Source organism: Fulvia fulva, chromosome 9, assembly GCF_020509005.1.
Source record: "Fulvia fulva chromosome 9, complete sequence".
Taxonomy (NCBI): domain Eukaryota; kingdom Fungi; phylum Ascomycota; class Dothideomycetes; order Mycosphaerellales; family Mycosphaerellaceae; genus Fulvia; species Fulvia fulva.
The window spans coordinates 2,266,169-2,283,591 of NC_063020.1; the positions used below are offsets into that span (position 1 = coordinate 2,266,169).

Consider the following 17,423-nt stretch of genomic DNA (forward strand, 5'->3'; position numbering starts at 1 on the left):
TCTGCTCACGGCCTAGCGAGCAGTACAGCAAGCCATCATCTTAACTGCGGTGTACTATTACGAAGACTACAGAATTTGAGACTCACTGACGTCTTTGAATGTCAAGGTGGTTCTCCGAGGCGTTAAAGTTCACTGCGATGCCCATGCGCGCGCAGAGAATGGAGTTTGACATGTGATCGAGCCGCTAGCGCGCTGCTAAAAAGGGGTGTGACTTTCCGGAAGAGGAAGCTGCAGGGGTCCGTTCATTGCACCCAACCACTAGCATCATCGAACTTCTCACACATCACGCCACCACTACCACCGCCACGAAGCAATCAACATGGCGGGACCAGACGCCGCAGTCGCTATCCGATCCTTCGCGAAAGCGAAACTTCACCTGGACTATCCTTACATGCCTGTGGCCGCCATCGAAGAGCTGCTCGATAGATGTGAAACCGACACCAAGGCTGTCATCGAGAAGCAGTAAGTCGTACCTCGACTGCTTTTCTCCAATTCCAAGCTTCGGCATTGTCAAAGAGCTCGTGTCGATAAGCTGATACACAAGCAGGAAGCCAGTGATGGTAGAAATCAAGTCTCGAGTCAGCTTCTTTTCTTTGCCCGCCGAGCTTCGCAACGTCATCTACGAGTTGGCTACAACCCCCGGCCCTGACTCGAGCGTCAAAGAAGAGCAGCACGTCGAGTACATGACCATGTATGACGTACCATAGGCGAGGAGACACTGCTCTCCAAACATCCCTGCTATAATACAAAGCTCACAACGGCTCCGGAACGAAGCATTGCCAATATATTACGGCATGAACAGCTTCAAAGTGTACTTCTGCTGCATAAGGGAGTCTCAGGTACGAATTAGAGGTTTGGAGACCGTCCACGATATGCTAACAGAAGGAATCGGCAGGTCCGCTACTTCGACATTCTTCAGACCCAGGAATGGCTGAGATCTATAGGCAAGACGAGCGCGGCCATGATCAAGAAATTCGGGATTGAGGTCGAGGTTGAGGCAGCCGTCCGCAGTAGCCATCATATGTTCGGGGCGCTTTGTGCGCGTCTTGGGTGTACGGAGCAGCAGCTTACCGATGGAGTCACGCCAGGGAAGTGGAACCAAGATCTCCTTCGTAAGGCGCTCCCGACCGCTCTCACAGAGCTTGGTATTGCAGAAGGGTCGATCAAATTCCAGATCAAGGAGTGGTAGATATGGGTCGAGCTACAACTGGGTATACGAATGGACTACCGGAGGTGGCAGAGCGAGGTCTGGTTGTTGTCGAGGCTTTGAGGTTGCATCGCTTGTGGTATTTAGCCGCTACTAGAGTAAACTCCGAATAACCAAACATAGCGCCGAGGGTATATCTCCAGGAACAAAAGGGGTATCATAACTCATAACTCGTCCGACCGCCCTCCGCACATCACCCCTCCATCACGCCACCATAGCTGCGCCCAACCTTCCTCGCCCTTAATTCCCTCGCCACCTGCGGCGTCCATGTTCCCGCGAACAGAGCATCACACTCGTCCTCATCCCCACTATCGAACTCCAGCTCCTCCATGATCGTCACCTCATTCGGCGGCACAATGCATGAACTCCTTCTCCTCTTCCTCTCCTCACTCTCTCTCCTTTGCAGCATCAGCGCCCCTTCCTCATCTCCTTCATCTTCTCGCTCCCACACACTACTTCGGCAAACCCTCTTCGTCTCGAGAATGAACTTTCCAACTTTATATTTCTGGCTCTCTTCCTCGGCTGAGACGTACTTCCACCCCAACACGCTCCCGCATTGCGCGCAGGAGATGTCGCCGACTGTGTGGGCACCTGTGACGAGCTGGCGCGGAACGGGCTTGTGCGTGTAGGTGTTTGGGAGATTCGGAAGGGCGTCGTTTCTGGCTTTGGCCGTTGTGAGGCTTGTAGGATTCGCTGAGATGGATGAGGTCGAAGGCGCTACGAGGTAGGCTCTTCCATGGCGGCCTGTAAAGCCTTTGGAGATGATCTGGGTGCTGAGAGCGAGGTCGGAGAGGCAGCGAGCGCAGCGGAGGTGAGATGCGTGGCCGGAGAGGTAGGACTCGGATGTTGGACAGCCTGTTTCGAGTGAATCGTTGCTTAAAGTGGAAGCGTTGCTGTCGGTGCTGCTTTTGCGCCGGCGGAAAGGGAGGGACGGAACTAGGTAAGTCGGGAACAGAGATGGAGGCGATGGTATGGACGGGAAGGGCATATTGTCGTAGTCGTCTGGACGGTACCGCAAAGGTGACAATAAAGCCGTGACCAGCGATCTTGGGTATTGATACTACCAGCTCATGTCAAGAAGCGCTGGAGCAGTGAATGAGGTGTAGATATCGACTAGGGTGAGAGGTGAAGCCAAGGGAAGCTTCCTGGTTGCAGCATAGGATACTGCTATGACATGCTGGATGCTGGATGCTGGATGCTGGATGCTGGATGCTGTGGCAAGGAGATGTGGTGGTCGGGATAGCTCTTTCTGATCTGACTTGCCGTATCTAGAGCAGCCTATCTCCGCTCCTTCCCGGATGATCTGATGGTATGGGCACATGATGCGAGACATACAGCAGTCGGTGTTCGGTAATGCGGAGGGTCGTGTCATTCGCTGCTTTGTTCATGTCGGTCAGCTGCCAGCTTGCCAGTGCCAGCTTCATCCTCAGAGGCTCAAAGTGAGCTTGTGATGATCGGCGCGGGGCATTCCGGCTTCTCTTCGGGAAGTCGCGACCACTTTCAGCGGCAACCACTTCAACTTCTTGCACAAAGCATCGATGTTGCTTTATCGGACTCAAGCCGTTGATTGGATATGCGAACGGCGAGGAGAAGAAGGACAGCCCCGATGCTGATGACTGTCGGATGGGAGGGGCAACCCGTAGCAATGATGCCACATCCCTCCGGGGATACATTGAGCAGAGATGGCGCCGATCTCCCCGTCACTCACCCTTGAGAAGACTGCTTATATCATCGTTAAGATGATGACATTGCCTCTGTTCAGAGCTGCAGAGACGTCTGGTCATGCACGCGTCTTATTACCAAGACAGCGACACCATGTCAGCACCTGGAACTACCATCGCGAGGATTGCAGAGGGCTCATCCATTCGTGACGAGCAGGAAACGATTGAGTACCTGGAGAAGCTAACATGGTCCATCATGGAAGCGCGGAATCGGCGTGACTACGAGTACCTTCGGAGCGCAGACTTCCTGGGACCCTCCTGGACTGCTTCGCTGGACTACAACGTCAAGGAGCCTCCACGTTTGGAAGAGCATATCGCCGAGTATGAGAAGATGGTGGAAGAGTACCCCGAGCATCGCCTGAGATTGCTAGATGCAAGCACCAGCCTTGACCTCGAGCATCGCTATGCATCAGTCTATCTAAACATGGAGCTTACTGGTCATCCTCCAGGCGTGGTGCAAACCGGCATCGGAGTGTTTGACTGGAGGCTAGTAAGACAGAAGTGGGTATGCTCCAAGATGATGGGCATGAGAGGAGGTAGTTATGGCAAGTGATCGGGCACTCGAACTTGCCATTCATCGCACATATTGTAAACATTTGTCGGGAGGGGAGATACAATTACAGTTGCATTCACTTCGGGTGCATCTGTTAACAAGAGTTGGAATATAAAGATCTACATCTCAGGCGCCAAACATGACTTCCGACTCAACGTGAGCAACTTCATCTTCGACCTGAGCATCCACGAGACTGACGCACTTTGTGTTTTGGGATCATCATACGGCACTCGATCGAAGTCAAATTCTTTGACCAAGTCTCTGAAAGTCAGGATGAACGACGAGGACGAAGGCCAACAATCGACTGATCGTGGCAATGACAACACTGTCCCTCAGCCTACGCGGAATGATACACCCGTCCCAACAGCGCCCGACAATGAGCGCAAGGTAAGTGTACGAGACAGGGTGAACCGATGCGTGACTTGTCCTTGTCGCCATCACCTTCGACTCAATCTGTACGCTAACATCTCGGAAGAAGTCCAGCAAGGCAGCAAACCCACCACGCCGACGGAAATAGCACAGCACCAGACAGCCAGTCAGGGCAACAACGATCTACGCATTCGAGTTCGAGCGCTGATACCTTCACGAATCGCATCGGACGTGAAGAACGATGGCCTTGACCACGCCACAGATACGCTTCTACGAGACGAGAGGACAAGAATGGACCTCGACATTTCGGGACAGCTCGTCATTCACCACATGCGACGCGACAACTCCAAACTGGAAGGACCTGCTGATGAGCCTGGCTGGACACCGGACGAATACGACAGATGGCTGGACGAGCAAGAAGAAAGCAATGGAGGTTCATAGGATCTAGCTCCGAGGCTCCGAAGGCACCCTTGACAACCACTACATCTCACGAGCCGTTACCCGCATCCACATCCCAGTCTGCACGAAGGCGGCGACGTTAAAGTCCACCTCGAAAGCTTTGGCCGGGTCACACAGCGACCACTCGAATCGTTTCGAAAACTCGGCCACCAGCTTGTTGAGCTCCATCAACGCAACATTCTGTCCGAGACACTTCCAGCGGCCCCACCCAAAGACCAGATCGTCTGTGCGAGACATGTGTGTCAGTGTGTCTGACGACTCGCAATCTCCTCCGGCTGAGACCAGGATCCATCTTTCGGGTCGGAAAATGTCTGGATCTGGCGCGAACGTGACTGGACTACGTTGGATAGCGAAAGTCGACCACCTGTGCGTATTTTAGCCACGCACGTTCGAACAAGACTTCAAGACTTACCCAACCTTCGTTCCTTCGGGAACAAAATATCCGTCTAACTCATCTCCACCTTTCGGCACCACCTTCGAGTTCAGAAAGCTCACAGGCGGCTGTAGCCTCAACGATTCTTTGATGCAAGCCTGGAGATATGGCATTTCGCGCGCTTGCTTGTCGCTGATGACACCCTCAACCCAGCCACTTTGTTCGATCTCCTGGACAAGCTTGCGCTGCGCATGAGAGTTACTTGCGAGATGAAGTAACACCATACGTAAGGCGACCGCTGTGGTCTCAGCGCCGGCGAGGACCTGCAAGAGCGCCTCGGTCTCGAGCTGATCAACGGGCAGACCACGTCGAATAAAGGAGCCCAACATGTCCTGCTTGTCGACCGGTACTGCAGCTCCTCCTCCCTTCAGTCCCATTTCGACCAACCTCTCCTCCACGGCTTCCTTAGCAAGAGAGACTGACTGTAGCACACCAGCATCACTCCCTCCAAATATCCCCTGCAACCTCATCCCTTGCTCCATCACCCGATACACCCACGGCACCTCAATCAGCACACTCAACAAAGTCACCGCCTTCTTCGTCTGCTCCATAATCCCACTCACATCGCGGTCCTCCTTCAAACATCCAAACGTCTTCCCAAAAGCCAGCGCACTAATCACATCCATCGTAAAGAAACTCGCCTTCGCCGAAAGGTCCACCGGCCTGAAAGCATCCTTATCACTAACATACTTTTCCTCGATCAACTTCACAAACTCCTCCACCTGCACATCCATATCGCTCTCCATATCCAGATTCTCCTTCCCGCTATACCCCGCCGCCATCTGCTGCCTCTTTTCATTATGCACTTTATCATCGCGTGTGCTCAAGATATTGTCGACCCCTGCTTTGGAGCGGAAGACTATGCCGCCGTGTGATCGAGTGTAGGGTGAACGAGCAGCTGAGATCTTGCGGATGATCTCGGGGTTGGAGGTGAGGACGTGGTCGGGGGCTATGCGAACGAGGGGCCCGTAGTGGAAACAGATTTGGCCGTAATTGGGGAAGGAGTTGCCACTGAGGATCCAGGATAGTTGCGGGATGATGGACCAGTGGGACAGCGTTGGACCCGGGATGTGGGAGAGACGGCGGTAGGAGAGGTAGGACCAGAGGGCGTATGCTATGATGGCGAGGACCGGTACGACTGTAGTAAGACTCATGCCAAGTGGTAGGACCACGGCACTCAATAGCAATTTGGACATGACTGCCAACGACAAGAAATGGAAAGAAGTCCTGCGCTTACCTTTGCACTGCCGACCAGCAGCATTTATACCACTGCACCCTATATGCACCTCCACAGAAGGATCACTGCGGGCACATTGCCTGTGCAGCAGTTCTGCATGACCCGAAAGCAGGCTTCAAGGGACCTTCGGCGTAGATGCGCACGATCATAGGCGAGAACGCGCGAGCGGCGTGAGCCGATGTTACACAACAGACATCCCTGTCATTGGTTGGAAACGAATGAACGAGGTGGCACTGGGTGGCTAGTGAGCATGTATCGTACGTAAGTCATCCATAATCCATCAGAGAATAAGACTGCATTCGGTTGCAATCAAGATAGGATTATATGCTGATTACTGATGTGCGGACGGCAGAATGATCCGCGTACCGGGACATAGCCTTGCAATGGGCTCTCGCACAGCCCTGTACATGTGAAACATCTGTTCTTGGAACGACTTGATGGTTTGATCGGGACTTTGCGTGCTTGTAAGATCCGATTGCATCGTGCTTGCCTACTGTATTCACTTCAATGTTGCCAAGATGTGCTAGTGTGCCACTTTCGCGCTTCGGCTCAACGTGCCGAGTGCTCATGCAGGCAGGCGCGACAAACGGCCGCGTTTGCATCTTTGCATCGTCTCCTGCAACTCTGCCACAGAACATCAACACAATAACACCAAAACCCAACACTGCATACCTTCCACGGACAAGCACGATGGCATCCACCGCCGCCATGACTGCTGTCTTCGGCACTACCGAACTCCTCGAAGACATTCTCATCACTGCTACTCTTCAGGGCATGACTCACGAAGAGCTTCTGCTGGCTCAGCGCGTGTCGAGAGATTGGAAGGCGACCATCGAGGGATCACCACTTCTGCAGAAACTACTTGGCTTCAGGGCCGCCACCACCGATCAAGACTTCGAGTTCCTCTACCAGTGGTCACAAAGGCGACTGTCTCTTGGTGACCTCTCCAGCCAGACCAGAGAACTGCAATTTGCTGAGCAGAATGGCCGCAGTGTCACCTTCGACGTCTTCGTCAGTCCACTGGTTTCGCGTGTGCTGGATGACTGGCCACTAGACTTTCCCATCGCAGATAAAGATGGCACACGAGACAGTCGCGATCTCTGCAGCGACGTGGCCCTCCGCAGCTACAAAGGCTATCTTGCCAACACCTTCACGTACTTCTCCAGTGAGCGAACACGGCGACAAGATTTGGACAAGCATCACTTCATGAAGACCGGACCCATGCGAGTAAGATTTGAGAAGTGGAACAAGATCGAATCTTCGATGCACCGTATGCTGCTCACTCAGCCTCCACCTACTTCGGCCAACCTCGAGTATGATGACAAGCATGGGGAGGATAAAATCAAGATCGTCAAGAGCCCCACGGGGGTGAAACTCGGCGGCATTTGGCTGGCTGGAATGGAGGTCGACACGCCCTACGATCAGAAGAAAGCCTGCTGGGTGGAAGATGAGTACGGCTACGACTCAGACATTGTCGACAAGCTGAAGAACTTCTGGGCGCAGAAAGGAGAAGTCTATGACGGTGAAGATTCAGATGATAGCAACGTCAGTGACGAAGACTCTGACGAAGGCTCCGAGGAGGACTGGGAAGACTATTACGGTGGAGACTGGTCGTCTGAAGCGAGCGAGGACGATTGGGAGGACGAGGATTCAGAAGACAATGATTTGGAGGGCTGGGGTTCAGATGACGATTGATCAGGAGTCAGCACGCGGTCGTCAAAGTCAACAAGCAACGTTCTACGGCATGCGGCGTCTTGGTGGACGGCACGCGGCGTCTTGGTGAGACGAAAGCGCAAGGCGGTACAGGGTTTAAGCGAATTGCTGGCACGTCTGAATGCATAAACGCACAAGGGTTGACTGGTCTGCAGAACACAGCTTCTTACTGCACTCGCGAACGTGGCCGTGGCATCGAGATACCCACGAAAGAGTAATCGAAACTGGGTCCGCTGTAAGTGTCTAGGTCTGCAAGACACTTGCTCCAAGCAGTATATTAAGAGCTATGCAATGGAGCTGCACAATTGGAGAACGTGTTTCATTCAGGTAGTGATCACACTATATAGCAGCAGAAGATTGAGCACTCATGTCTGTGAACCAAACTCGACCATGCCTCTCTTCCGCGCCATCAGTCGTGCGATCTGGTTCACAACGAAATTCGATGACCCACTCTGTGATGAAGATCTGGTGTCGCATCCAAGTCTGTTGGGCTTAGATGAAAAGCTCCGAAGGCGCATATACCGTGCAAGTCTCATATTGTCACACTCCACGCACGTTGACAACAAATGGAAGCCTCCAGCCCTGCTCCAGGTCAACCGCAGGATTCGCAACGAGGCATGCGAAATGTTCTATCTCGAAAATCATTTCACCATCGCATGTCCACGCTTCAGCAGCAAACTTCTCCTTCGCTTTCTCGAGTATGGCGGTGCTGCACTTTACAGGCGTCGCATGATGCGTGCGGGCACTATCGAGCAGGACCATGGGGTGGTCGTGCCACGGTGGAGGAATCTGGCGACTTGGCTGAAGCTGTATCACGATAAGAGGGTGCCAGAATTCATCTACCGACATGCAGATCCGGACCCTCCAGTTCCAAAGCTCGTCGAGCTCGCCTTGAGGACGTTCGACATTGTTGATCAGCTGAAGGGAAGGGGGCACTGGCTGGCGTACTCTCTATACTGGAGAGTACGAGTACGGTGGCGGAGATCAGGGTTGCGGAGAAGAGAGGGGCGCGTAGAGAGGTGGATGCCTGATAGAACATTGAGTGGTGCCTCATTTGTTGGTAGTTATGGTGGAGCAGATGGCAGGGACCAGACTGTCGAGGGTTCGCGTCCAGACCTAAGTCGAGGGTGCCGTCCCTGCCTGTGTCAGCATCAAGCTTTGCAGCTGGCTAGCAAGCTCATGTAGTACGAAAGCGAACTCTTCAAGTGTGTACGCCTATTCCTGCCAGCCCGAGAACTGGTGTCCACCCTTCGCCGACTGACGATCCAGGTTATGCCTTTGCCTTGTCGACCTAGAACGGCGGCTCAGGTCTTGGTCGTGCTCGCGTGCGAGGAGTCTGGTGAAGCGTTGGAGGCAAGGATGTCCAGAATCACATGCCTCGTACACCGTACACTACAGTACGCAGACGGCGGCAGCATCAGCGGGATGAGATGCTTATAGTCGAATCGTGCATGCTCCGAGGTTGTTGTATCTGTGCCCACGCTTCGCCGGTGCCATTCCCTGCATCGGAGTCATTGTGCGAAGCAGTGAATAGCGAATAGCGATAAAGCATGAGATGACCGATGCCGCGGTGTCTCGTGGGCACTTTCCTGATGGCACTGTAACAGCCGTTCGGAAAGGCCGCTGACAGCTCGGACCGCTCGCACACCCTTGCAGATCGATCTGAACCTGGACAGCCACGAGCGCCACGAAGGTTTCTTTTCACCTTACCATCTTGGCCAACATCCACAACGCGTCCACCGGCATCCCACCGTCGAATTCTTCTGCTCGTCTATTGATTTCGTATGTCTTCGTATGCTCGTGCTTTCACAAGATATCGTCCCGTCTTTCGCGCTGCCGAGGCCCATGGTAGAACAGTAGAACTGCCACTCGAAACAACCCTGGAGGCGAGATGCCGCAAACTCAACCCGGGTTGCCTTTCCACAGAGGATGAAGGCGCTGACGGCAAGAATAGCATCAGCTCAATGTTCACGCAGCAATGTCGAAGAGAACTCAGAGAACGACTGCTAGGAACCCGTGGTCTGCAATAATGGCCGGACAGCGAGTACGAGCCCACCACTGCGTCCTACTTGGCTGTAGCTTCGAGACAAGTCTGCTTGCTGGGAGGTCCAAGAACAGGAGCTATTAGGAGATTCTCCGAGGTTGTCCGCGCATTACCAAGCATTCTTCGACCTACGGGGTGCTCCATAGCGCAAAGATGCCACTTCAGGCGACTTCGTGCGACTTCGTCCGATCTCAAACGAGACCGTACATCGTGAGCCTAGCATGCTAAGCGAAGACTGCCTCCACTCCAGCTCGCCGGGTGTCATGCAATCTGAATGGTCGTCGACCACTATTCGCCATCAACGATATCGTTGCTGCGATGGCTCGCCGCTCGCGCAATGGACGCTTAAGCTTATCGTCTTCACGGCAAGTAGAGCCGGATCTCCCTATGGAGGCGATATTATCTTGCTATGCCCAAAAGGGTTTGTGGACGATGAATGAAGTGTTAGTTGTCGATCAAGGAAGCCTTCTGGCCGTGCAACCGTACTTCGACTTCATGCGGCCAGCGCAGGCATAAGTATAGGTGAGTTCCCATCCTTGTCTTGGTCCATAGATTGAGCCCTACGCAGTATACTCCAGCCAGCATGGTTCTCACTACTGTCTTCCGTTTGGTACCCCTCTTGAGTGCTATCTTGGCTCCAGTGCTTGCTGCACCCTCTCCCAATGCCGTGGCAGCATGCGGTGTCATCGAGAGGCAGTATCCTGCCCAATACGCAGACAATGGTCTTATCAATAGCAACATCAGCGTTGGTCTTGTCCACACACAGCAACGACAAGAGTACTGGTCACTGGCGAACGCAGACAACAAGCCAGCATGCATGTTCTTCCCGAAGAACGCCAAGGACATCGCCTTCGCCGTGCAGGTCTTGAACAACTACACAACAGTCCCATGGGCGGTAAAGGGAGGAGGTCACAATCCCAACCGTGGATACTCTAGTTCACAGGATGGCGTCCGCATTGCTTGTGAGCCCAATATGAAGAGTACGACACTGGACGCGAACAATTTGGCACACGTCGGACCAGGCTCGAGATGGACTGATGTCGCAACTGCTTTGGACCCGTACAACCGTGCTGTGGTATCTGGTCGTCTTGGACATGTCGGTGTTGCCAGCTTGTCCTTGGGTGATGGACTGAGCTTCCTAAGCACCGAGTATGGCTTGACCGCTGATACCATCGCCGGCTACGTCGTGATCACCGCAGACGGCGTGATCCGCAACGCCAACAAGAACGAAAACTCCGACCTCTTCTACGCCCTCAAAGGCGGAGGCAACCAATTCGCCATCGTCTCCGAATTCATCCTCGAGACCTTCGCCATCGGCCAAGTCTGGGGCGGCACCAAGATCTTCGGCAAAGACCAAAAGGATGCACTCCTGAAAGCAACCCACAACCTCGTCTCCGACTACTACGACCCAAAAGCCGCCGTCATCGTAACCTTCAGCACAACCCTCGACACCCTCGTCGACATCTTCGTCGTCTTCTTCTTCTACAACGGCCCCAGTCCAGGCAAGATCCTCGACGAATTGAACGCCATCCCCGCCCTCATCGACAGTACAAAGGGGCCGCGATCATACCGCGACTTGATCAACGCCAACTCCGCCTTCTCCCTCAATGGCATGCGTTATCTCATCCGCACCGGCACCTTCCCCCGCCTCCCCGGTGCAGACGGTCTCGACATCTACAACTACACATTCGACAGCTGGTACGACGCCGCCAAGAAATACCAACTCACCCAACTCGACAACCTCATCTACAGTCTCGCCTTCCAACCCATCCCGCACCAACTCGCCGCAGCTTCCAAAAACGCTCCTAATGGTGTGAACCTTCTCGGCCTGGACCCAGCCTATGGCGATAAGTTCTTCATGGAGTACGATGTCTCCTGGTTGGTCGCGCCGACGGACAAGTACGCAGCGGATAGTATTACGCAAATGACACAGCCGGCACAGGACTATGCTCGGAGCAAATATGGCAACTCGCCGCCGACGAACTATCAGAGCGGGGATTTGTCTTTCACGAATTTCAATCCGATGTTTATGAATGATGCTATGTATAATCAGCAGCCGTTGCAGAGTTATGGACAGGGCACGTATCAGAGGTTGAAGCAGATACAGCAGCAGAGAGATCCGAAGGGGCTGTTTTCGAGGACTGGGGGGTTTAAGTTTATATAGTTTAGGACCTGGTGGTGGATCGACAGTATCGTACACAGTCTGCAAAGCAGCCATATTCCAGTATTTTACAGTCCCGCTACATTCACCGCTGGGCTCGGTCCTGTGGGCGAGAGACCTATGCCTGAGACATCTTCCGCAAGGAACATCTTCAGCTACAGCAAGTCACGTATCAGTGCTTCGTACATGCGTTGAAGAACAGGAGCACCTGATGCTGGAGTGTATCTCGTCTGGAGCATTAGAGAAGGTACATCGTCGCTAAGCATATTAGCAACGTCCTATGATCGAAGCACCCGTTCTTGGTTACACTCACTATCGGTAAAGGTCTGGCATGATTATCGTTTGTGCTTATCGCTCGTGGTCGGCTTTGAGCTTCCAGCACGGCCACACTACCGAACTCGAGTGCTGACAGGTTTCTGAGGAAAGTCGTATTGTCATGCATCGCTTGGCCGCTGAAGTTATTGGGCATGAACAAAGCTCTTATGCTGATTGGTGTATCTGCCACGCCATCAGCCATATGCGGTTGATGTCAAGTGCTTGTCTCTCACTAGGAGCGGATCGTGTCCATGCAAGCCACAGTCCGATGGACACAAGCAACGTCTCAATCAGTCCGAATGTAAGTTCGAGAGCGGTTTCAAGATCCATGGTTGCTGGTATGGCGCGTATCTGCATGGAGATGTTGTGAAGATGGACGAAACTGTCGGATGAGGCTGTTTTGAAGAAACGCAACATAGTCCACTCTTATGCTCCTGCTTTCACCTCCTGAGGCAGCCATTGTTCTCGAAGCCAGGAAGTAGCTCGAATCCTGCTCGCTTTTCTTTAGCCTATGTAGACCAAGTCAACGGATGAATGGCATCCTACGGCACAGAGTGCTGAACGCTCAACGGAAAGTGAGTCTGACCTTCAATACGTCTCAAAGGATCTCGTAGAGCGGCTACAAAGCGGCAGTGATGTAAAGAGTGAGAGCAGCTCAAGGCAGACTCTCTCTCATTGGACACACACGGGCAGATGTAGACTAGAGCTTCGCTTTGCCGGCCTCAGTCTGACAGCCGTGTGGCTACACAGCATGTATAACGCTGGTCCTGTAACCGGGTAGCAGGGCCTCAACAGATTTTCGAAAGACGCTGGCAGACGGCAAGGAAATCGACACTTACAGTTGCGGACCATGTAGAAAATGGAGTAAACGGCACATTGGCGTCGAAATGCGCATGCCCAGTGGTACTGACTCGTCTGGATGTCTATCACAGTCGATATCAATCCGTCGTGTCGCTGCAGAGTCGACGATGCCATTATCAACACCGGGGCCCTCTCCTCAACGAACGAAGCCCAACGCAAGGCTGATGAACGTTGCGAACCGTGAATGTATCTTCAAACAATAGCTACAAATATAAAGCTGTGCTGTCATTGCGAGGCAACGTGCGGAGAAGCGAACTTGTGCAACACACCGTCGCTTGTAGGCGCAGAATCTGGTCAGTATACCTTTTGTAATCGCTCTTAGTCATGGCCAGAGCTCTGATGCTTAGCCACAGAATACCATGCGCTAGCAGACTGCCGCAAGGGATTCCAATGTTATGTCAGCAACGCCCCCCTGTGGTCCTCTGGAGCCAGTGCCGGTAGTTGGGGCTCCACAGACTGCCATTCTTGCAGTCTTGCTTCCTCTGCGCGAAGCAACTGTAATTGCATTCTGGCATCCTGAACGGAGTGGCGAGCCATGAAACCGCTAATGTCCTGTGTCAATGCCTCGTATGAAGCTCCCGGATCACGACCTTCAGCAAGATCGTCTTCGACATCCTGCCAAAGTTCAGCTACTCGCTGGAAGATTACAAGCCATAGGACCGAGTGTCGAGCGCAATGCAGTAGATACAGCTTGTCTGGGAGTGCTCTATCCATATCATCTCGAAGATATTCCAGCAGTGCCTTCTCCTCCGGTACGCCGAATAGTCCGAGCGACTCCAGTGCTGAGAAACGATTCCAGATATAATTGAGCGGTGAGTCGGTGAATGTGATTGACGGAGCAGGAGGCAGCAGGCCAGAGGTAAACTGATACTTGCCAATACCAATACATGTCATTTGGCAGCCGGCCCTAGAATAGACATTTGTGCTGCCGATGCCTTCAATAGTCGCCTTGATGAAGCCAAACTCGCGCTGATGGTGATGGTAGTCAATGACCGCGGTCTGCAAACGCGGCAGGTGCGATAGGGCTTCAATAAAGCCATCGGCTGAGGGATGGCAGGAGCGACAGCATCCAGGTAAGACCATGTTGTTGCCGCTCAAGAATGAAGAGCATCTGATGGATTGGCCGAAGTGTTTGACTAGAAGATGCCGTACTTGATCTCGCCGGATCGGTGTCTGAAGCTGCGAGTCCGGCCATTCGCAGAAGTCGTTGCGCGTAGCGAGAATGATGTTGAGGTCGAAGAAGACTGGTAATGCTTCACTGTGAATTTGACGGTTTGCTCGCAAGACGCTGGTATTCTTTGCGCCGGCCACGACTTGTCGCAACTTCAGTGGCCGTTGGAAGGCGAGGATGTGTTCGTAGATCTGTACTCTGAGCTCCGCTGGTAGGCGGGTGAGGAAGAAGCACTCTGCCATGTTGTATGAGTTGATGGTCAGAGATGCTATGCACGTGGCTGTGTTGTCGGTGGTTAGATGTCAGTGCAGAGTGCAGATAGTGACTTGCAGGGTCTCCGCGATAGGAGCTAGGACGAAAGGAAAGGGCCAATGATGGTCGTGCTTACTCTGCTGGGCGCTGCTTTAGATAAGGTATGACTTGCATCAGATATGGTGGCAGAAGATGGTCAACAACGTGATTGCAGGACGTATCGCTGAAAGTATGAGGCAAAGGTGTGGTCATGGACATTTTGGTTCACGCCAACACGTGATGATGCTCACGCTTGTGCGGTTGCTAGGGAGAAAGAGCGGCGGAGAATGCTCCGCCATGATCGTCGCCATCGGCTTTAAGATCAGCTTCCTGCAGGGACGTTCATTGTGCCTGAATCTAGTGCCATCATCACATCTCGTCACTGGTTGACGGGCGATGCATGTCTGGCGCTCGGGTCTGAGAGCTACACAAAGCTGCCCAAACATCAACACCTCCTGACCTGAACCTCCACTTGCGGCCTGGCTGCAAGTAAACATCACCGCACAGCGCAGCAGGCGCAGCAGGCGCAGCAGGCGTTATGGCGTTTCTCTTTGGACGCAAGCGCCAGACCGCAGCGGACCTCGTCAGGGCGACGGGAGAACTGCTGCAGAGACTCACCAATGAAGAGAAGGGCCAACAGACAGGAAAGGTGCCTACCAACACATGACCAAACAACTCGAGTTACACCGACTGACGATCTCAGGTCGAGGAAGAGCTGGCCCGGAATCTCTCCCAGATGAAAGTGACCCTGCAAGGTACACCGGAAGCAGAAGCGCAACCCGAGCAGATATACCAGCTCGTCACAGCAGCACTCTCCGAGAGTCTTCTGCCACAACTCGTCGAAAACATACACCGATTGCCATTCGAAGCCCGCAAAGACACGCAAACGATCATCTCGAATGTTTTCCGGTTTAGAAGTCCTGGAAGCACATCGAATGAGCCCGATGCTCTCAAAGAGATTCTGCGACAACAACCCGAGATTGTGGTCGCTCTCTGCAATGGCTACGAGCGGAGAGAAAGTGCTTCACCGTGTGGTGGAATCTTGAAAGAGGCGTTGAAGTGGGATGCGGTTGCTGCAGTGATACTGTTCGACGAGCCCACTGCAAACGGGCGCATCGACATCTACGACATCGACTTGAGCCGACAGGCGAGCGGGAATGGGGTATTCTGGAAGTTCTTCACCTGGATCGACAAGTCAAGCTTCGAAGTCAGCGCGGATGCGTTTGATTGCTTCAGGTTGATCTTGACGAAGCATAAACAAATCGTGTCGCAGTTCATCAACACGAACTTTGACATGTTCTTCCAACGGTACAACGATATTCTGATCAAGTCGGACAGCTATGTGACGAAGAGGCAATCGATCAAATTGCTGGGAGAGGTTCTGCTGGATAGACAGTTCTACGAAGTCATGACCCGATATGTGGCATCGGGAGACAACCTCAAGCTCGTCATGTGGCAATTGAAGGACGACCGGCGCATGGTGCAGTATGAAGCCTTCCACGTCTTCAAGGTAAGCTCGACCTCGATCCACCTCGACCGCTTCGCTAACCACAATTACAGATATTCGCAGCCAACCCCAACAAATCAACAGAGGTCCAGAAGTTCCTGATCATGAACAAACAACGCCTTCTGAAGTTCCTCCCACGATTTCTGGAGGACCGTACGGATGATGATCAGTTCAACGACGAGAAGGCATGGCTGGTGAAGGCGATTGGAAACCTCCCTGACACTACAGCTGGTATTCGAACGCCAAGTACACCGCAGCAACAGACGGGTGGGACTACGCCTCAACCGAACAGCACGCAGGTACGATCGTGACCAGGGCGAACTGCACCTTGATCAGCAGCCAGGCTGCACGGGTATGATCGGCATTGTGAAAGGCGCTTGGTTGGGGCGATCAGTGAACGCGATGGACATGACTTTGGAATTTGCATATTGAGTGGTACAACTACTGCCTATCATGCTTTGCACTAATATGTTTGATGAAATGGATACGCGGTCACGATGCATGCTGCTCAAGCAGATCCTACTGTAGTTTCCACCGTGGTTCCGACCATCTCTTTACCACACGATTTGCGGTGAAGTGCAAATGCCGTCCGCATATAGCTACGTCGCCAGCAAGCACTCCCGAAGATGTCGCGCCACGCCGCAACACCGAACACGACGTTGCAGACATCATCGACCGGGAGTTACAGCGCGCTCGCGTGGCTAATGTTCGCGATATCCGATTTCGCACGCGTTAAAGCAGGATTTGTCGATAATCTACCAGAGCCTGGACTCGCCAGTGGATTGCGTGGTGCGTACTCTCGAGGTACTAAACGTGTGTTGTTTCGGAGGTGGGAGCCGCGGACGAGGATGTCCTTTCGATGCCATGGGTTTGCTGAGGTGTTCATGAATGATCTTTGGGCAATTGCTGGCTGGGCACGCTGGGTTTCTCTACTTCCTGGTTGTGAATTCACGGGGTCCTTGTGTTGCTTGCTTGACGCTCTGTTCTTTACCCCTTTGTTGCTTGTGGGTGTGACTGTGTTATGGTTACTCTCATCGTCCGGTCGCTACGGGACGTCGTCGAGGTGATGGGTGGATGCCCCTACGGCTTTCTCACCGTCCTCCGCGAATACCGTGAAGTGACGTTCACGTTGCTCCGTCGACTTTTTGGTCGATGCAAGCAAGGAAGGTTAGGCTAGACGCCGCCGCAGCGGACCTCTCCGTGTTGGGGAACCGCCAGAGACGTCATCATAGCACGGCTGGGATTCTCCCCGACCACTGGGCTGAGATGGATATGCTGGTACTGCTGCAAAGGATAGTCATAACGTCAGGCGGCTAATGGTCACGCGACGCGACTCCTGAGAAGGCACGTGGAAGGGAGTGCTGATATCGAATGGTGCTGT

General features: G+C 53.3%; 8 protein-coding genes across 8 annotated transcripts; 5 read left to right on the top strand and 3 right to left on the bottom strand.

The window, feature by feature from the left end:
* Nucleotides 1–319: 319 nt before the first annotated feature.
* Nucleotides 320–1,189, top strand: CLAFUR5_09313 (uncharacterized protein; the record flags this gene model as incomplete). The annotated part of the gene is made up of 4 exons (XM_047908461.1): nt 320–462; nt 548–674; nt 708–839; nt 896–1,189. The coding sequence occupies 4 exons, from the start codon at nt 320–322 to the stop codon at nt 1,187–1,189; spliced, it is 696 nt and encodes a 231-aa protein (XP_047766393.1).
* Nucleotides 1,190–1,400: 211 nt separating this feature from the next.
* On the bottom strand, nt 1,401–2,195 carry CLAFUR5_09314 (uncharacterized protein; the record flags this gene model as incomplete). Its single annotated transcript, XM_047908462.1, has 1 exon — nt 1,401–2,195. The coding sequence occupies one exon, from the start codon at nt 2,193–2,195 to the stop codon at nt 1,401–1,403; it is 795 nt and encodes a 264-aa protein (XP_047765941.1).
* A 1,559-nt stretch (nt 2,196–3,754) lies between these two features.
* CLAFUR5_09315 (uncharacterized protein) lies at nt 3,755–4,291 on the top strand (the record flags this gene model as incomplete). The annotated part of the gene is made up of 2 exons (XM_047908463.1): nt 3,755–3,868; nt 3,965–4,291. The coding sequence occupies 2 exons, from the start codon at nt 3,755–3,757 to the stop codon at nt 4,289–4,291; spliced, it is 441 nt and encodes a 146-aa protein (XP_047765940.1).
* Nucleotides 4,292–4,330: 39 nt separating this feature from the next.
* Nucleotides 4,331–5,938, bottom strand: CLAFUR5_09316 (Cytochrome P450 monooxygenase ABA1; the record flags this gene model as incomplete). Its single annotated transcript, XM_047908464.1, has 2 exons — nt 4,331–4,673; nt 4,722–5,938. 2 exons carry the CDS (start codon nt 5,936–5,938, stop codon nt 4,331–4,333), a joined length of 1,560 nt encoding a protein of 519 aa, XP_047765942.1.
* Nucleotides 5,939–6,669: 731 nt separating this feature from the next.
* Nucleotides 6,670–7,674, top strand: CLAFUR5_09317 (uncharacterized protein; the record flags this gene model as incomplete). Its single annotated transcript, XM_047908465.1, has 1 exon — nt 6,670–7,674. One exon carries the CDS (start codon nt 6,670–6,672, stop codon nt 7,672–7,674), a length of 1,005 nt encoding a protein of 334 aa, XP_047766184.1.
* A 2,645-nt stretch (nt 7,675–10,319) lies between these two features.
* On the top strand, nt 10,320–11,900 carry CLAFUR5_09318 (uncharacterized protein; the record flags this gene model as incomplete). The annotated part of the gene is made up of 1 exon (XM_047908466.1): nt 10,320–11,900. One exon carries the CDS (start codon nt 10,320–10,322, stop codon nt 11,898–11,900), a length of 1,581 nt encoding a protein of 526 aa, XP_047765945.1.
* Nucleotides 11,901–13,466: 1,566 nt separating this feature from the next.
* CLAFUR5_09319 (uncharacterized protein) lies at nt 13,467–14,486 on the bottom strand (the record flags this gene model as incomplete). The annotated part of the gene is made up of 1 exon (XM_047908467.1): nt 13,467–14,486. One exon carries the CDS (start codon nt 14,484–14,486, stop codon nt 13,467–13,469), a length of 1,020 nt encoding a protein of 339 aa, XP_047765944.1.
* A 587-nt stretch (nt 14,487–15,073) lies between these two features.
* CLAFUR5_09320 (Conidiophore development protein hymA) lies at nt 15,074–16,353 on the top strand (the record flags this gene model as incomplete). Its single annotated transcript, XM_047908468.1, has 3 exons — nt 15,074–15,184; nt 15,239–16,045; nt 16,096–16,353. 3 exons carry the CDS (start codon nt 15,074–15,076, stop codon nt 16,351–16,353), a joined length of 1,176 nt encoding a protein of 391 aa, XP_047765824.1.
* Between the last annotated feature and the right edge of the window lie 1,070 nt (nt 16,354–17,423).